The sequence below is a fragment of the Primulina tabacum genome, chromosome 18 (assembly GCF_025594145.1).
Source record: "Primulina tabacum isolate GXHZ01 chromosome 18, ASM2559414v2, whole genome shotgun sequence".
NCBI lineage: Eukaryota > Viridiplantae > Streptophyta > Magnoliopsida > Lamiales > Gesneriaceae > Primulina > Primulina tabacum.
This window is the reverse complement of record NC_134567.1, coordinates 2,956,742-2,975,346: the sequence shown is the minus strand read 5'-3', so window position 1 is coordinate 2,975,346 and position 18,605 is coordinate 2,956,742. Positions and strand designations below refer to the sequence as shown.

Genomic DNA, 18,605 nt, shown 5'->3' with positions numbered 1-18,605 from the left:
GCCCGCTGAAGAGGCCACTTGGGAAGATGTTGCAGAAGTCTCAACTCAATTTCCAGACTTTAGTTTTGAGAACAAGGCTAATGGTGAGGGAGAGCGTATTGTTAGGGGTTCAGAAAATCATCCAAAGCCCAACATAAAGTTCGTTTACCCTAGAAAGCTTAACAGACCCATTTAGGAACTCACGTAGTAAAGGATAATATTAGCGGGGAGAGAGGGAGTTGGTCATTCAGTTCATTCTTTTTGTTACATTAGCTTTGCTAGGAGATTGGTATAGGTTTTTTATCTGAGAAATATACTATCAACACCATGTATTTATTTCAGTTCCTTTGAATCGATAATCTTTTATTGTTATTTGTTTGCTGTCGTTTGAATCTAAGAACCAGCATATCATCATACACCATAAACAACAGATCAGTTTAAATTCAAGAGACACTTTGCTTAAAAAGTTAATTTATCAAGGTTTTTAGGTGTTTCTCAAAAATAAAAAAATCCAGTGTTCCTTTGCCAGAATGTTCTTCATCCAATGGGCACCGCTGGGAAACGAAACCACTAAAACTTACATACAGAAAATCATGTGCATGACAACTAGCTGGAACCGCCATAGTTGACGGCTCAATGCCATGCTTCCATTCTCGGTTCTGCTCAAGGCCTACCAAGAGTCTCATCTGGGATCCTTAATGGATATGCCTTTTCTTGCTTCAGCATACTAATTTATTATAATCACAATATCAAAGACAACCAGGAAACAAAAATGCAAATACAAATTTGTTCAATATGCATACAAAATGGTTTTAAGTCATTGCCTTAGAACCAAATCTTGATTTGTATTGAACAACCAAACCTTAAAAGATCATTTTATTTGAACCTGATTATTCATGAAACTTTCATACACAAGCTGTGCACTCAACAGATCAACAACAGCAAAACCAACTGATTTAAAAACAGTGATCTCATCCAAATCCTTCCTCCCACGTTTCTCCCCTTTGATCAACTCCACCAAATCCCCCACAATCTCATCCTTCCTGATCACCCCTCTCTCCAACGCACCAACTAATTCGCCAGACTCCACGACCGCCGCCTCATTATCGATATATACCCTACCCCTCCTCAACGCCTCATCATCGCACTCCATCATCGACCGAGTAAACGACCCCACCAAATCCAAATGCGCGCCTGCCTTCAAATCCAAACCCTTAACCAGTGGTGTTTCTGAATTCGTAGCACAGGAGATGATATCGCCCAGTTTCACCGCTTCTTCCAAACATTCATTACTCTCAAAACACACCCCTTGAAATCTATCACCCTCTTTCGTCAATTCATGAACCAAAGTTCTAGCCTTTTCAAGAGTTCTATTCCACACCACAACTCTTTTCAAACTTGGCCTCATAATCAAATGTGCCTTGATCAAATGTGGAGCTAAAGAACCAGCTCCGATCATCACAAGAGTTTCGACATCGTGTCTCGACAAGTAACACGAAGCCAAGGCAGAAACGCAGGCGGTGCGGAAGGGTGTAAGCCCGGTGGCATCCATGGATACCAAGGGCTGGCCTGTGAGAGAGTTAAAGAGAACATAAACAGCGTGTACACCAGGCAAGTTGAGTGTTGAATTTTTAGGGAGGTAGGTGACTAGCTTCACACCCATATAGGGCAGAGATGGTGAATTGCACCAAGAGGGCATGAGGAGGAGGGAGGACGAGGGGCTTGTTTGGTGGGTGTGGCGGAGAGGGGAGTTGATGGTGTCGGCGTGCGATGGTAGGGTGGATTGGAGGTGGCCGATGAGGGATTTGTAGGTGACGAGGGAGTTGAGCGCGGCGGTGGAGAGGAAGTCTGGCGGCGGTGGGGTGGCGACGTTGACTTGATCTTCTTTGGTCGTTGCCATAATCGGATTCTGGAATTTGAGGTACACACTTGACATAAACAATGACATTCAAGTCAAGTGAACAAGTTTCAAAATAATGATAATAAAGTGCTGGATTAACTTATAAATTATAATCACACTTAGTCATCAATAAAAATTATTATTTTTTATGTCAAAAATATTAATTTTTATTATAAATATGAATAAAATTGATCTGTCTCATGTCTCAAAAAATATCTACTATTTACTTAATAACTTGCTAGAAAGACTACAAATTTAATTATAACATCAATTCAAACTCAAAGGACCAAATATTGACTAATATATAACTCTTAACAGTACTAGATTAAAATAATCCATCAATTTCAGACTTTTTTTTAAAAAAAACATATAAATTTCACAAACTTACCCTACACATGTAATGCGAACACAAATTAAGGATTTTATTAATAAGTGATGCCAACAATGTATAATTATGTTTAATAAGGATTAGATGCAATTTTTTTAAAAACAAGATTGTTGAACAAGAAGATAAAAATAAATTAGAAATTTTACGAACAAATAATGTCAAAATGTATAATCTTAGATAATTAAAAGTAGCGATGATGAATCTATCGTAGATAACGATGCTTTATAACATACCAAAGATATTAAATAAAATTATTTAAAATAATCCAATTAAATTGAGTTTCAATTTGATGACATCAAAGATGAAATGAATGATAAAATAGATTGAATTAGAATCAAACAAAAAATTAATACATTACATTTAAATTTATTATATTTATATAGTATTTACAACATTAATTTATTAGAGATAATTAAAATTATAGTTGAATTAAAAAAATTATGCCTAAAACTTGTATTAAGCTCGCTTAATTAAGAAGCTTGAAACTTGGCTCATATGCTTCGAAATGTTTCACACTTTTTTAGAATTTTGGACTATAATAGACCCGTTGAAATTAATCATTTATAATTTGTATCATGCACACAGCACACATCGCATGCATATATATTAAATTTTAACATAAATTGGATTAAGCACGATTTTATTATATTTTATTTTCGAGTAGATAAAACAGTTGAGTTAATTTAGTGAAGTGAAACATGCATAATTTATTAGTGAACGAAGAAAACTGACCAGGCAGGTGCTCCAGATTTTGGTCAAACGCGTCTTCCGCGGTTGCTAATGATGTCGAACGTACGCTAATTCTGTTTGGGATGCTGTGTCTTCAGCAACCATCCACCAATTTTCATCATCTTCAAATGTTTCGTCCTGTTAAACAAACACCGACGAAGAGGGGTGCCACTTAGTATAAATGTATGATACAAAAATAGAGAAGATATGGAAAACTACTCAAAACTAATAAGGCATCCATTACTATAGATGAGTGACGTTAGTCTGCCTGTTTCAGCTTTTGTTGGATCAAATAGTGTGCATAATTGTGAACATAGTTTTAGAAATTGAGGGGTTCCGAGTTTTCAAAAATGTTATTCTCTGTGCAAGGACTCTCGAGTCGAGAAGATCTTTAGTGTGTTGAAACAATGTTTTCATGGTACACATGACAAGCACTTTGGCAGAGCCATGGAAACAACAAAAAATCTAGAATGTATGCAAAACACAAGCCAAATATCTAATCAGAATAGCAACTAATCTTGCCGGTAAATGCAATCAAAGTTGTGAGCAGCAACTCGTCACATTTGGAGAATCTACTAAATATGGCTGGAACAAATTCGTAGGAGTTAGAAAGAAAGATTAATGAAACAGAACAGTATGGAAGAAATATGCAGTTGCCTCTTAAAACAAAGTATATTAATAATCAGGGCAACAAAATTGCAAAAAGCAACTTCGGGATTAGAAAACTTGGTGAATCGAGCGAGACTAACCACCCGAGTAAGGTCCAGTGCTTTCTGAAGATTTTCGACCTGGTCAGCAACTTTGGTGACTTGAAGCCACCACTCTTCTTTCTCACAGTTACCTCTGTTACTTTCACCACCGGATGAACTGGTACGTCCATGATCATTACTGTCTCTAGCATGATCGAAAGTAAAGGAAGGATCTGGAAAAAGATCATCGGGAATTGGTCGCAAAGGAGATCGATAACCTAGAAAATGCAACCAGCCAAATAAAACCTTATTGAACAATATTGAAATGTATTCAAATATGGAAGGAGAAACTGTCAACAGTGCTTACCTCTGCAATCAGGATCATGGCACTTTTGATAATAAACAGCCCTTTTGAGATCAATAACATAAATAACTGAAACAAAAAAAGAGCTTACGTGTTAAATCCAAATCAGTTTATCTACAAAATACTAATGTATTTTCTCTGTTCCCTAATAAATGATGATGATGAGAATAAAGTCCAAAATACGAATAACTGAAACCAGACCCAAGAGATCCAATAACCAAGTAAAGGAACAGAATGTGTTTCAACTGATCCGTAAATTGAATCATTACGAATGATAATAAGCTGCTGCCTCTTGAATCACAAAGATCCGTATTTCAACTATATCAATAAACCAGTGGACAACAACTGATTGCATCTTGTTCATAATTGCTCTCATTAAGTTTAGCTACAGGAGAGCAACATATGAAACACGAGATTCTTGAAGGATAATAATTGAGAAGAGTTCAGAAATAGATACCATGATTGCTTTTATGTTCTCGGCCAATTCGTTCGCAGTATCGACTTCTAGACATGCTATAAACCAGCAATCCATATTCAGAGAGCCAGTACCAGCTACGAATTTTTCCTGGCACCAGGTCAGCTGTGAGTCAGAATTGTTTTCAGGGCGGAGAGACCAAGAGCACAAAACTCTAGATAACATTAACGTACAATAGCAACTCAAATAAAAAGAAATGTGCTCAGTTCCTTCACACTAAAAAAATTATTTAAATTTTCTTTGTATACCATAGTAGCACCTGATACGTTTCCGTGAGAAGCAATGGTTTCAACAAAATCATCCATTGCTGGAAATGGAGATTTCCCCATTAAATAAGTCATTGAAGCATCACTTGTACAAACATTTGTGTCAAACTTTTTAGGGAAGCCCGAAAGTTTTTGTGTGTTGCAGGTATTCTGCAACAAATAATTTAAAGATTTTCAATATAACTGAATCATTAACTGTGTGAGAGATAGTGCATTGGTGAATGTGGCAGTAAAATTTACAAGGAAAAAAGTGTAGATAGGTTAAGGTACCTCAGTGCCAAAGTGCAATTCCTTCACACAGTCTAAATCCATTTTGCAAATTAAAAGCTTCTCACAGTCAGAGTTCATGTTGCAAATCAAGGATGTCACGAAAACTTCTTCATCATTCTGACGCATATTTTATAAGATCATATCATGAATCATGGCAACTTTGAGAATTTAAACGGAACTGTAGATGTAATTGAATGGATTATGGCGGGATATGAATCAAGTTTTGAAATTTATTTTCGTCTATGAAAATTTCCACACATTAGTCAACAGTATTTAATACGAGCATCCTGACACAAGCAATAGGTTCAGATGAGATCTCCGTAAAATTCTAAAGGAGGTTCATGGTTGAGATCACGGTATCACCGAGATCACATAATCGCTTGATTCATGTTTAGGAATGAGATTTAATAAGCTCATCTACACAAGTAAATGAGAAAAAATAATGAATGGTGATCCATGGCTTTAATTGAAAAACTTTAACTGAAAGACTCTGGGATAACCTCACGCACTCCTCCCACCCATAGCAAAAGGAAACGAAAAGAAAAACTCTGCACTTAATCACCTTATGACAGAACTTACTAAAGAATTACATGGTTAAATTCTTGTCTATCATTAATTACTGAACTGTTATTCTCAGACCACTACTTTAGAATATGATGTCTGTGGACCTTCAGGTCTGATTGTCTGTGTATGTCGTTGTTCAATGAACATAGAACCAAGGTGCTGCAGTAAAGTGTAATCAGCCAATTATCGTTGACAAGATATGCAGTTAAGACTTTGAAATGCATAGTGAACTATAGAAGTTGGGTAAAAACATTGCTCACCATATCCTTACATTTAAAACGTCCACTAGGAAGAAGAACTGATTTCTTCCCCGCTTTAGACGATAAGTACAGTCGAAAGCAACGGTTCCTAGAGTAGACGGCAGTGTCCACAAAAGGTTGGTGCTGACTGTCAGAACTCGAATCCTTGGATACAAACAATTTCTGAATATTTGCGTCCCTTTCTTTGTAATTGTAAATTCGTGAACAAATCTGGCCATAAGACATGAAAAGATGCAGCTTTCACATCATGCTCAAGTAAATCTAAATCAACTGAAAAGACATATTAAAACGCCTATATTTTAAAACACTACATGAGATGCACGTGTTTCCTCATAATCTTGAAGCATAACAATTTATTGCTTGAAAATTATCACTATTCCGTAAACATGTACATGACCGTATGGTGAGGCTATCCATTTATATCGGGGTACCAAAATGCTGTTATGCAGTTTAAATACCTCCGCTACAAAAGCACCAACATGTGAGTTGTCTTTGAAAGCAGTCTTCGGCATGCAGATTATTAAATGTCGAGAGAACTTTTCTGCCAATAATAAGACAGAGAGAGCATATGAAAGCATGTGTAAAATAGCAGGTAAATTTTTGTTCCTAAAGGCTGTCTCCAGCGCATCCGCTATGTCTCTGTGTGTATAAATAATAGCAGTGTTCAGGCCCATGCCTGATGTTTAATAAGTAAAGAAATGAATCATTTTAAAGAAACCAAGTGTGATACCTTGCAAGCATCTTACCTTCAGTAGATGAATCAAGTTCTACCACCATATCATGGTTTCCTTGAAAAGAATACTTCTCCAGTAGCGCATCAAAGATGACAATTAGCAGGAGATCTACCATCTCATCTCCATTTCTACCAGCGTTCACTCTCTTATTGAACTCCAAATCAAAATATAAATGGCATGGTAGTCCCTAAATATATGACAATAGTCAGCAAGACAGCTTTCAGTGCCCCACCTCCATACAGAAAAATAAGGGTCAAGGTGCACATATAATATTTTTTCCACCACAAAAAATAAGCTTGATCAGTGTAACCAATTGAGATTAGCTCCAAAAAATCCTGAAGGATAAAGTTATTACCTCTTGAATTACTTCATAATGGTGTCGAAAATGAGGACTCATACCTTTATACCTACAAAGATCGGAACGAACAACCGATAACACGATTAAGATGCAAGAGGCACAAGCCATTACGATTCATGTACAAACATGGTTGAAAGATCTGTTAGGATATAGAATTCAATCAGGAAGGGAAAATTTATGAAAAAACACTATTGGAATTTTCATTATCAATAAAATGAGCACGAATTTGACAGAATAGTTCCAAATCTTACATTGTTCTATAAAACTAAACAAAGGATGAGATTTCCTTTGCAATTTCTCCATCTCTCAACTCCAAAATCAAACAAAGGCTAAAAAAGATAAAACATATATGCAAACACTTGCCTTTGCCAAAACTCCTTATATTTCGAAACAAGGAACCTTCTCACACCATTCACGTGATCCTGGTAACTAAATACTCGAGCATCCGCATGCTGTTTCGCGAATTTCATTGCTTCATCCTGTCTTGGAAATGTTTTCCATATCTCCTCCCTAAAAACAAACTCATTCAATCATGCAAAAATGATTGTATCAATTTCCACAAAACTGGACATATCTTTCTACCTCAACTTATTTTGTCCATCGAGATCAGCACGAATCTCATACAGCAATCGCAACAAATGAACCGGCCTTTTCGGAGGGACTGCGTGCGGGGAGCCGTAAAACACAATTGGAGAGAATTGTTTGCTAATGTTTCTCGATTCTACACATATTTTTGCCGTTTGAGTGTCAGTACTTGGAGATGCTTCTTGTCGTGGTGAAAACTGTTGCTTTAGTTTTCGTTTCTCTTTTCTTCTTTCTCTAATAGCAGACTCTGAAACACAGAACAATCAACCTGTAATTTTGAATATATTCTTACATGAAAATGGGGGAAAATGTACAGAGAAAAGGTACCGGGAGGAGTGATTCCACATTTGAAGCATTGGAACAAACGATCGACGTCATCCATATAGTTTAGTGGTATCCGGCGGAGCTGCTACGGGTCCACGGCGGCACACGGCGGTGGTTCTGTGTGCTGACGATTTCCAGGTTGAGCCTCGAGCGGGATGGGATAGTGTGGAAATTGAAATTTTGAAGCACCGCGGCTACTTGGCTCAAAGAAATTAAATTGATAAATGCTAACACCAGAACTATTTTGCTGCAGCCACATCCACGCGGGGAAAACATGACCACAATTTTCGATTCAAAAAATCCCGGCAGTTAATCATAATCTTTATTAACTGTCGATGACTGTTACAGTTACGGTCATGAATAAGTCTATTGTGAGACGTCTCACGAATCTTTATATGTGAAATGGGTCAATCCTATCGATATTCACAATAAAAAGTAATATTCTTAGCATAAAAAGTAATATTTTTTCATTGATGACTCAAATAAAAGATCTGTATCACAAAATACGACTCGTGAGACCGTCTCACACAAGTTTTTACCTTTTTTATCTCCTTCCACGGACTAGCTTTAGTTCAATAGAAGAATCTCATATCTTTGGCCAGCCTTTGGTGTGTGTGGTACCTATTTCTTCGGCCCGACTACGAAAAGAGAAATAGAAGACTTTCGATTTAATCAATATTGTAGATAATTTAGAACAAGGTTTTCTTATATTTTGTATATCTTGATGGTTTTTTGTATTTGTTATTGATTTAATGTTATTTTTCTCATCTGACTTTGTTGTAATGTCATATGGGGCCTCTAGGTCAGTGGACTTCGTACATTGTTATTTTTTGGTGGTTATTTATTTATAATATTTACGTTTATGTTTATCCTTTTGAACGATCGCAAAACTTATTTTGGTTACAATATTTTTCATTGTTGCATGATATATATATATATATGTATTTGTTATAACGGTTAAGGTGTATTGAGTCTTTAGACTCACTAGGTGTGATTGATACAGGTGATCATGTGAATGAGGAGACTGGGTCTCTGAAGACTGAGTAGGCTGAGCTAGGGGTGCACATGAAAACCTGAGGACCTTGTAGTTCTTCTACACATTATGTTTACCGTGGCATGGGTCAAAACAGTATTTTTAAATGTTTATGAATTTTTGTTACGTGGTTGATTTGACAGACTTTTGGTATAATGTTTGAGTTTTTCTTTTAAAATAATAGACTAGGAGATTGATTATATTTTTAAGATCTGATTAAATGCAGCAATTTTTATTCAGTAGTTGGAGGACTTTATAAAATGCATGGTTAGCTTATATATGTATATAAGTATGTTTATTTTCGGCCATAGTTTCAAAACAAAAAAACAAACTTTCAGTAGTATTTTAGCAGTAGACGTTTCAAAAATAATTTAATTAGGCATTTTTCATTTTTCTTAGATTTGCATGCAGTTAAATTACATTATCGCATTTTGGACCTTGCACAAAATCTCAATTTTTGTGTCCGGAATTCAATGGAAGACATTGCATCAACTCAACTCGCCAACATAATCTAGTACATGTGTAGTTTCAGTAAAACTTATACAACTTTTTCGCTTCTCAATGAAATTAAACGATTTTGATTTGATTTGATTTCGAAGATTACATATAACTGTATAATTTTATTTGAATCATATTTCCAGACTCCTAGTGTATAAATCTCATATTTCTTGAAAACCAACAAATTTGTTCGCAATATTAACCACACGACTAAGTTTTGACACGTTCCATCATAAAATCCATATCTAATTCATATGTTGATGAAATTATATGATTCCAATGTCTAAAAAAGCCAATATGAAGTACTACAAGGTTTATTTACATCATAACTTCAAATCTCAATTTAAAAATTGTAGTAACCAGAAAACTACTCAATATGCACTCTACATGCTAGAAAATTCCAAGTTCTGAATTGGAGCTGGAAATGAACTTTATGAGCTCTCACATTTAGTGGGGTTGTTAATGCTGTAGGTAGTAAGATAATGGATCCACACAATAAATGAATTGACGCCTAAACCAATGTGAAGAATCAAGGTTTAACAGGAAGAAAACACAACAACAACTCATCATCGACACTCAATTATCAAAACAAATTATATAAGTGATTTCAGTTTCAATTTAGAAATTTCTAATTTTTATTTTAAGTTCGACTTTTCTAGTTCTATCTTCCAGCATTTTGTTTATTTCCTCCATCTTTCATATTTCAACTTTTCTATCTTGTAAAAATGTAGTTTTCAATTTTAGTGATATACTCTTGTATTCATGTCATTCGAATAATAGATTTTCTTTATTATTTAATTACATATATTGGTTAGATTTTGGTTAAGTCGCAATCATGTTATAACTAAGAGTCATGTCGGGACTCACGATACATAATTAAAAGTTAGATTTTTAACATTTTTTTATCACATTTTAGCACGATCCGTGTCTGGTACGCCCGCACGCAAAAACTCGAGCCAAACATAATTACCCAAACTTAAACTCCTTTCTTTATCCTTCCATAGATGTAGCAGTTTATTAAATAACCATATCATGCAAACTCCATATATTATTACATTGGAGTATATTCCGATCATTTGACATTGAATTTTATACAAGAATCAAACAACAGCTCAAAAAGCGAGGGGTCAATTCCACACAGCTGTCATGTCTTAAACTACGAAGGCATTTTCTGCCATTTGCTGTCCAACAAAGTATTACTCAATTTATCAATTGGCCGGCTTATGCAAACATTTTACAATAGTTACAAAAAAGTACGTGGGCCAATCAGTAAATAAATGAGAGTAAAGTTGGAAATTGAGATTCCATTGATAATTTTCAATTCAGATATGAAATTTTGATTAGATAGGAAATTTTGCGTTTTTATATACAAATACATTTATCTCACCCCAAAAGCAGGAGTTTTTAGAGTAGTTTTTTTGTGAGATGGTCTCACGAATCTTTATCTGTGAGACGGGTCAACCATACCGATATTCACAATAAAAAGTAATACTCTTAGCATAAAAAGTAATATTTTTCCATGGATGATCCAAATAAGATATCTGTCTCACAAAATACGACTTGTGAGACCGTCTCACATAAGTTTTTGATCTTCAAATTAAACTAATTCTTACAAAATCATGGCTCAAGAAATTAATATTTTAGTTTAGACTCTAAATTGTCTTTACTCATTATTAGCTTTATCCGCCTTACAACTTGTTTTGACCAAGTCGGCAAACAGTTAAAAAGAGTTTATAAGTAATAAAAAAATGTTGAGGAAAAAAATTTAAGAAATATTATTGATGTGAATAGTAAAGAATATTGAAGACAAAACATGTAAGGACCGTGTATCGTATTATCGTAAATCCTATGGTGATTATCGATAATTCATGAATTTGTTATGTGATTATGTATATCATGATAATGAAAGTGAAAAAATAATGTTGATAATGAAATATCGTACTAGATATGGATTAATTAACAGAATTGAAGTTGTAAGAGCTTGAGTGGAGAAACCGGACACCGATACAATACAAGACCAATATTTTGTACAGAACGTATGGCGCCCGAGCGGTAGAAAATGACCGCCCGAGCGCCAGTGTGGAACATATTGACCGCCCGAGCGCGGTGTAAGTCACACTCGGGAACAGAATGTCTCGCGCTCGGACGCGAGAATTAGCGCCCGAGCGCAACAGCGGTGGGGATAAGAATGAGATTTGTGTTCATTTCTTATTCAGTAACTTCGAGAAAGAGAAAGGAAATCGATTTCTATCGTCCAAAATCACTTCGAAACGTTATCCAAACGCGAAACAAATTATATATTCGGAATCTTTGCGTTGAGAACTTCATTTTGAGGTAAATTTCTTCTAGTTTCAGCAGCTCTAAATATGAAAGTGCTGGAATGACATGTAATTGAAGTCGAGATTCCTATATGTAGTAGAATAACCGACAAGAAACTAAGTTTTGAAGTCAGAATTGAATTATGTTATGATTTTGATTTGATATGAATTTTTGAAGTTTCAAAAGATATTTGAAACTTATATTGTTGAATTTGAATGAAATTATTGATTGAAATGAATATGTTATTGATGTAGATAAATTATTATACTGAAATCTAAAGCCACATCAACTGGAAATGAAGAATTGAGGTATGTTGCAACCGGATAACATACGACAGGTATCTGTATCATATGATATATGTTTGATTGATTTGATTGAGAAGATATGTCTATATGCCTTATGTGATGACTTGATGTGGCATACATGACATTGTGATTGGAATATCGATGTATAAAATAAATATTTTGTTAACACATATCGTTTGATGCATACATCGATACATGACATGCACGTTGAGCTATGATCCTTGGATACCATGATATGATTTGATTTGATTCTGGGATTTGTGAACACAATGCTATGTTTGGTATTATATGACCCTTAAAGCATAGTCATTTGTGGCCCCGATGATTGATTGAGATTTGGGATTTGATGGCGCTTTGTCGACGCTATCATATGAGTATCCCTGATTGAGGTCGGTGTGTCAGCTCGAGCATTGATTTGATAGCGATTCGTTTGATTCTGACATGTGCTCAGTGGATGAGCATTTGACCTGATACCTCCACGACATACATGCATTGCATATCATATATCATCGTGTAGATATCTGTTGTATATATGATGATTGTTCCATACGGAGTTTTGCTCACGCCCAAGGGGGGCTGTTGTTGTCTTTGTGTGTAGACAATGGCAGGTACTCCAGGATATAAGGAGACCAGAGAGGGCGCTTCTGGAGGGAGTCACTGTTGAGTTGAGGTTTTATGCTTTGTTTCTCAGTATATATGTATATGTATCTATATACCGAGGCATGTCCCGAGGATATGAGTTGTTTGTTTGTAGTTGGTATTGATTACGTGTGGGCGTGTTTTATGATGTGAGATGAAATACTATTTTTAGTATTCAAATATGATGTTTTGGGCTCATCGTAAATAAAATTTTAACTCGTTTTTCGCTGTAATTAATTAACCCTAATCAGATTGTGTTGTAATAACGATTAGGAGTTAAGAGCCCCACAAAATAACTTAGAATGATTTATTCATTATTCGATACCTCTATTTATAGAATACGTTTACAGAGTCTGAACACTTGATAACATGATAAAATAAAAATATTATCTTAATAATCATCCACAATACTTTATTTATAAAATTTTAAATTAGTTGTTTGATAAATTATTAGTAACTTAAATCACCTTAATTTTTTTAAAAAAAATCTTATCTTAATATTTAAAAATGGAATATGCCTATAAATATGTTCAAAAACAGTTATTTGATTACTTTCAAATTATTTTGCATTTTAAATCATAAAATACTAAAAAGATGTTATAATAACGAAACATCTTCAAACGTATAATAATCATATTTTTAACCTAAATATCTTATAAATTTATTAGATAATCATCCAAAGAAAAAATTGGCTAAAATTTTCATATATATATATATACACCGACAAAATGTAGCCATTTTGCTTCAAACCTATGGATCCACGTGACACCGACAAACTTTGTCCACTAAAATCTATAATATTCCACATTATTTTAATGTATGTACGGGTACATATGTATGTATGTGTGTGTGTATATTACATATATTATGAGAATCGGGAAAAGATGCATTTGGGATCTTGGGATAAAAATATCACTCATCTTCAACCATAAAATCTATTTTAATATATATTTTACACTAAAATAGTATGATTTCTGCACCAATATAACATTCATCTTCAACTCATTTATTTCAAATCTTATACAAAAAAAATTTCTCGAAATATTCTTTTTATTTTACATGTATTAATTATTACATTTTATTTAATATATTTTTAATTATGACTAATGTTTTATTATTAATAAATTTAAATAATAATATTTAAGTTTATAATTTAATTATATAATATAATTTAGATTATATATAATATGAATTAATATAAGAAAATTATTTAAAATGAAAAATATGAATAGAAATTTAAACATAATATAGATACAACTTCAAATATAATAAGAATACAATTTCAAACATTTGAATGACTATATTTATACCACAAATGATCAATTAAAACATTTCATAGTGCGAAATGAGCATCTTTGTCTTTTATTCTTTTATATCGACTGAGAAATTCTTGAAATTTGATATGCTCATCAACAACCATTTATACGTACTTCTCTCGCATCTTGAATGGGTGCACAGAGGTCACGTTCATCTTCGATAATCATATTGTGTATTATGATACATGATTTCATTATGTCATGTAAATGCGTTTCTTCCAACCAAGTACTGGGAATGCTACAATTGCAAATCGTGATTGAAGAACGCCAAATGCGCGTTCCACATCTTTTCTACAAGATTCTTGTTTCATTGCAAAATATTTCTTTTTCGGACCCCTTGGATCGTGAATGCCTTGCACAATAGTTGACCATTTCAGATAAATATCATCAGCTAAATAATATCTCATATCATATTCTTTTTGTCCAATTCTATAATGAGCAGTAGGAGCAATACCTAGTGCAAGATTGGAGAATAGATCAGACGCCTCCAAAACATTTATGTCATTATTGGATCCGGGCATACCAAAATATGCATGCCATATCCAAAGATCATAATCAGCTACTGCTTCTAAAATGATTGTTAGAGAACCACTACGACCTGCATATTGACCCGCTCAAGACGTGGGGCAATTTTTCCAATTCCAGTGCATACAGTCGAGACTTCCCAACATTCCCGAGAATCCTCGTTGTTCACCAATATATAGTAGTCTGGCGACATCTTTGGATGTGGGTGATCTCAAGTATTGTTCTGGAAAAACTTCCACTATAATCCGAAAAATTCGTTGCATACACTCAATTAATGCAGTAGATTCTCCAATTTTGATATATTCATCAGTAGCATCCGCGGTTAAAGCATTCTAGAATTCGCAATGCGGCTGTCGTTTTTTGAATTGTCGATAGACCAAGCCGCCCCCACACCATCATTTCATTGTGTGAAATAAGCATCATGATTCTTTACCGCAGCAACGATACGAAAGAACAAATTTCGAGACACTCGAAATCATCTTTGAAACATTGCTTTCATTATATGTTGGATTCTCAGTAAAGTAATCATTGAACAAATTACGATCGACGATTTTCCAATCACGATGGATGAATACGTGACCTGGAAATGAACCCTTATGTGTTCCTTGCTCTTGTTGGATAATGTACGCAACAACCAACTCTTTCTCTTGAGCTATAACATTTAAAATTTCTTTTCTTTTGTTTTCAAAATGCTCAACAACATTCATACAATCGTTTTGCGTTTTATCTTCATGTATATCTTGACATAACACAAAATCGTATCATATGTATAAACCAATCCAATATCAATTTTGGACTCGTGTCGAAGAAGCTTACTACATCACCAAACCAAACTCTCTAAAACTACGTAACAAAAGATCATTGCAGTGTCGCATGAAAAGTACTCCATCACTTTGGAAGATTAAGAGGATGCATTCGTCAAATTGAAACTCTCAAACCAGTGGTGCATCTGAAGATGATATTGTAATTTTTTTTATATAGATTATTTTTTTAACTAGTTTAAACTCTTATACGAGTCGTGTATTTCCGTGCAGTTCAATAGAGCAAAAGATCTGTTCATGCAAGATTCTAATTATAGTAAAGGATTCAAATTTGATTGTGTGTGGACTATTATGAAAGATATTGAAAAATTCTCAAGTGACATCAATCCATCGAGTCCAGTACCTAAAATTCATGTCACAAACTTATATTCGTCACAATCAGAAATTCAGACACCAGAGACTCCAATATCGGGTTCTCCTGAATTGCATTCATTTTCAATTAATTTAAGCAGTGATGAAAATGCAGGTGACACTTCATCCGAGCGAACTATTGGACTTAAAAAAGCTAAATCAAAGAAAACAAGATGACAACATTTCAAAATTATTATCTACGATAAAACAAAGACGTCACAATCTTATGAATATACTAGAAAAGAGCTCCACTGAACTTTAACAACATAATAATATTCAAATGCTAAAGTTGCAAAATGATAAATTGAAATTGGAAAATCAATAAAAGAAAATTGAAACTCGACAACAAGAAATAGCATTGGCTGCCCTTCAAGAGGAGAATACAAAATAGAGTTCTGTACATGGATTTAAGCATAATTGCCGATCCAAAAATACGTGAAATAATTCGAATTGAAAGAACAAAAATTATGCAAAAAAGAGAAAGACACTGACAACAAGATGTTGTCACATTTGAAAAATATTTGGGTGATTATGGAAGATCCTGATCAAATTTACCAGATTATTGATTCTCTATTTTGTTTATCTTCTAAATATATTTTCCTTTTGATTACTGTCTTTGTATTTTCATTTGTATTTGTATTTGAATTATGTGTTTCAAGTTGTATTTGTATTTCAATTTTTTTATGAATTATATTGTTATATTAATTTTTTGTATTTGTATTAAAATTACATTAATTATAAATCATTAAATCAAATTAGTCCTTAATTAATAATAACTCACATAAATAAATATTTTAAAAATAAAATATTATTATTTTTAAATTTATAATAATTTTTAAAAATAAAAATAATAATATTTATAATAATTTTTTTTTAAAAAAATAACAAATCTCTCTTCTGCGTCAAATTTATTTAACGCAAAGTAGTGAGGCTGCGTTATTTTGACGCAGCTCTCATTAAAAGAAAAAAAAAACTACATTAAAATGGTGTTTTCCATTATTTTGATGGAGTCTTAAACATGGCCTTAATCACCATCGTTCCATCTTTAAATTCCAATAGGTATTTTCATTTCAACTTTCAAGTCTGACAAATTTCAAGTGTATTATTATTATTATGCACAAAAGTCTTTATTTTTTCGAATCAAAGAAGCAAATCAATCATCGTCAACTAATCAATCACCTCAGATGAATACTGGAAATATAATAAATAATAAATAGGTGGCTGACAACAAATTATCTTCGTTTCTGTTATATTATTTGTTTACGAGAATATCACTATCGATTCCAAGGGTTTATAAATTGTGTATGAAACAGATTTTTCTTATAATTATCAAAAGAGTTTCTACGACTGAGAGCATGTACACGTGCTTAAAAATCCAAGAATATATATATATATATATATATATATATATATATTATAAAAATATGATTCGATTTTATTATATTATCCCAACAACATCATCAACCAACACCAGAAAAATGATTAACAATTCATTTAATCAAATCAAACCGTTGGAAGAATAATTGTTGTCACAAAAATTTCAAAAAGAAAGACATCTCAGAGACGATTCGATTAATTTTGCAAGACAAATATATCAACTAATTCAACTGATTCAAAGACTCATTATTCTTATCTTTACATCATTAAAGACTTTTTAAGGATGATCCATCCTATTCTATCATCTCATGGAAGATCTTTTGACATCATTAAATTCACACATATTTACTATAAGTTATGCAATCATTACAACAAACTAATTAATTATCCTTTCCTGATGCTACTAAAACCCAAAACACTGAATTCTCTCTCCTTTTTTTTTTTTTTTTTTTTTTTTGTGAAAGAGGAGAGGGGTGGGGTGTGATTTAGCAAATAACACAACCATTTGGATCCTCCTCCGGACTCCGAGCATAATACGCCGGCGCCGCCTGAGGATTCGAATAAGGCTGATGCTGAGATTGATAGTAATAAGGGTGTTGTTGATTGTAAGCATGATAAGCCTTGACCATTTGGGCCGCCTCATCTTCTTTGGGTCCATCCTTTTTCTTGGGCTCCTCCTTCTTCTTCTCTTGCTCCTTCGCCGGCCCGACGGTGACTATTTCCGTGTGGCAGAGCTTCCTCAGCTTCGCCACCATCGCCACCGGGTCAATATCTCCGGTGACAGTCAACTTCTTGTCCTTCGAATCCATAGCAATCGACTCAATCCCTACAAAAAAAAAAAAAAAAGAAAACCGAGACCCAGAGACTAAGCAAAATTATTCGTCGAAACAATGGATTTTCTGCGGTTGATTTTCAACACAGTAACAGTACCTGAGATGCCGGAGATGTTCTTCATGGCTTTTTTCTTGGTTTTATCATCCGCGAAATCCAATTTCAGCACAACTTTCTGCAAGAAAATCGAAAGAACAGCATATCCCAATTAAAATCAAAACACGCCCAACAACAATAACAAACCACAACAAAACCAAGATCAAATTCGAGCAAGACAAAAACCCACCATCATTTTCTTCTACTCCAAATTACCCAGATCAAGATTATCAAAGAATTTATGGGAAAATAGTGGAGACGAAAGGTATCGAATAGAAAAGAAACTATCACGTAAGAAAATTGCATAGGAATTGCCAAAGTGAGTGGAGTGGAGTTGCTTTATATAGCACAGCTCAAGGTTAATAATTGAAGATGCAAGGAGACCGAGTCAACTGGGTCAAGATCTACGGTCCAGTCGAAGTTGTTGACTCGATCATGAACCGACGTATTCGAAGCTTCGTGGAACCGGGAATGGTCACGAGAAGTTCAAATTTGGAACGATCTCTGTTCAATTATTAACAAGAGTAAATTTTGAATCCAATTCAGAGGAAAAAATGTTTTTTAATACTAAAATGAATTTAAATATTATTATTATTTTTTTATTTTCTT

At 33.9% G+C, this 18,605-nt stretch overlaps 3 protein-coding genes across 3 annotated transcripts; all 3 read right to left on the bottom strand.

Annotated features, from left to right (window-relative positions):
• Window positions 1-728: 728 nt before the first annotated feature.
• LOC142533518 (protein SAR DEFICIENT 4-like) lies at window positions 729-1,879 on the bottom strand. The gene has a single exon (XM_075640329.1). It carries the CDS (start codon window positions 1,877-1,879, stop codon window positions 851-853), a length of 1,029 nt encoding a protein of 342 aa, XP_075496444.1. The 3' UTR covers window positions 729-850.
• A 1,120-nt stretch (window positions 1,880-2,999) lies between these two features.
• Window positions 3,000-8,072, bottom strand: LOC142533517 (uncharacterized). The gene is made up of 13 exons (XM_075640328.1): window positions 7,889-8,072; window positions 7,559-7,808; window positions 7,340-7,486; window positions 6,974-7,025; window positions 6,631-6,805; window positions 6,343-6,425; window positions 5,885-6,094; window positions 5,061-5,177; window positions 4,784-4,940; window positions 4,507-4,614; window positions 4,053-4,118; window positions 3,746-3,963; window positions 3,000-3,134 (listed from the first exon to the last, which is right to left on the bottom strand). The coding sequence occupies exons 1-13, from the start codon at window positions 7,941-7,943 to the stop codon at window positions 3,045-3,047; spliced, it is 1,728 nt and encodes a 575-aa protein (XP_075496443.1). The 5' UTR covers window positions 7,944-8,072; the 3' UTR covers window positions 3,000-3,044.
• Window positions 8,073-17,286: 9,214 nt separating this feature from the next.
• On the bottom strand, window positions 17,287-18,345 carry LOC142532904 (heavy metal-associated isoprenylated plant protein 12-like). Its single transcript, XM_075639449.1, has 3 exons — window positions 18,187-18,345; window positions 18,000-18,075; window positions 17,287-17,895 (listed from the first exon to the last, which is right to left on the bottom strand). Exons 1-3 carry the CDS (start codon window positions 18,190-18,192, stop codon window positions 17,555-17,557), a joined length of 423 nt encoding a protein of 140 aa, XP_075495564.1. The 5' UTR covers window positions 18,193-18,345; the 3' UTR covers window positions 17,287-17,554.
• Window positions 18,346-18,605: the final 260 nt, after the last annotated feature.

Coding starts and splice junctions, on each gene's coding strand:
- LOC142533518 (XM_075640329.1), bottom strand. CDS start 1,879: ATGGCAACGACCAAAGAAGATCAAGTCAACGTCGCCACCCCACCGCCG.
- LOC142533517 (XM_075640328.1), bottom strand. CDS start 7,943: ATGGATGACGTCGATCGTTTGTTCCAATGCTTCAAATGTGGAATCACT. Junction 7,809..7,888: donor ATGTGGAATCACTCCTCCCG/GTACCTTTTCTC, acceptor TCTGTGTTTCAG/AGTCTGCTATTAGAGAAAGA. Junction 3,964..4,052: donor CCATGATCCTGATTGCAGAG/GTAAGCACTGTT, acceptor TGCATTTTCTAG/GTTATCGATCTCCTTTGCGA.
- LOC142532904 (XM_075639449.1), bottom strand. Junction 17,896..17,999: donor GAACATCTCCGGCATCTCAG/GTACTGTTACTG, acceptor TTTTTTTTGTAG/GGATTGAGTCGATTGCTATG.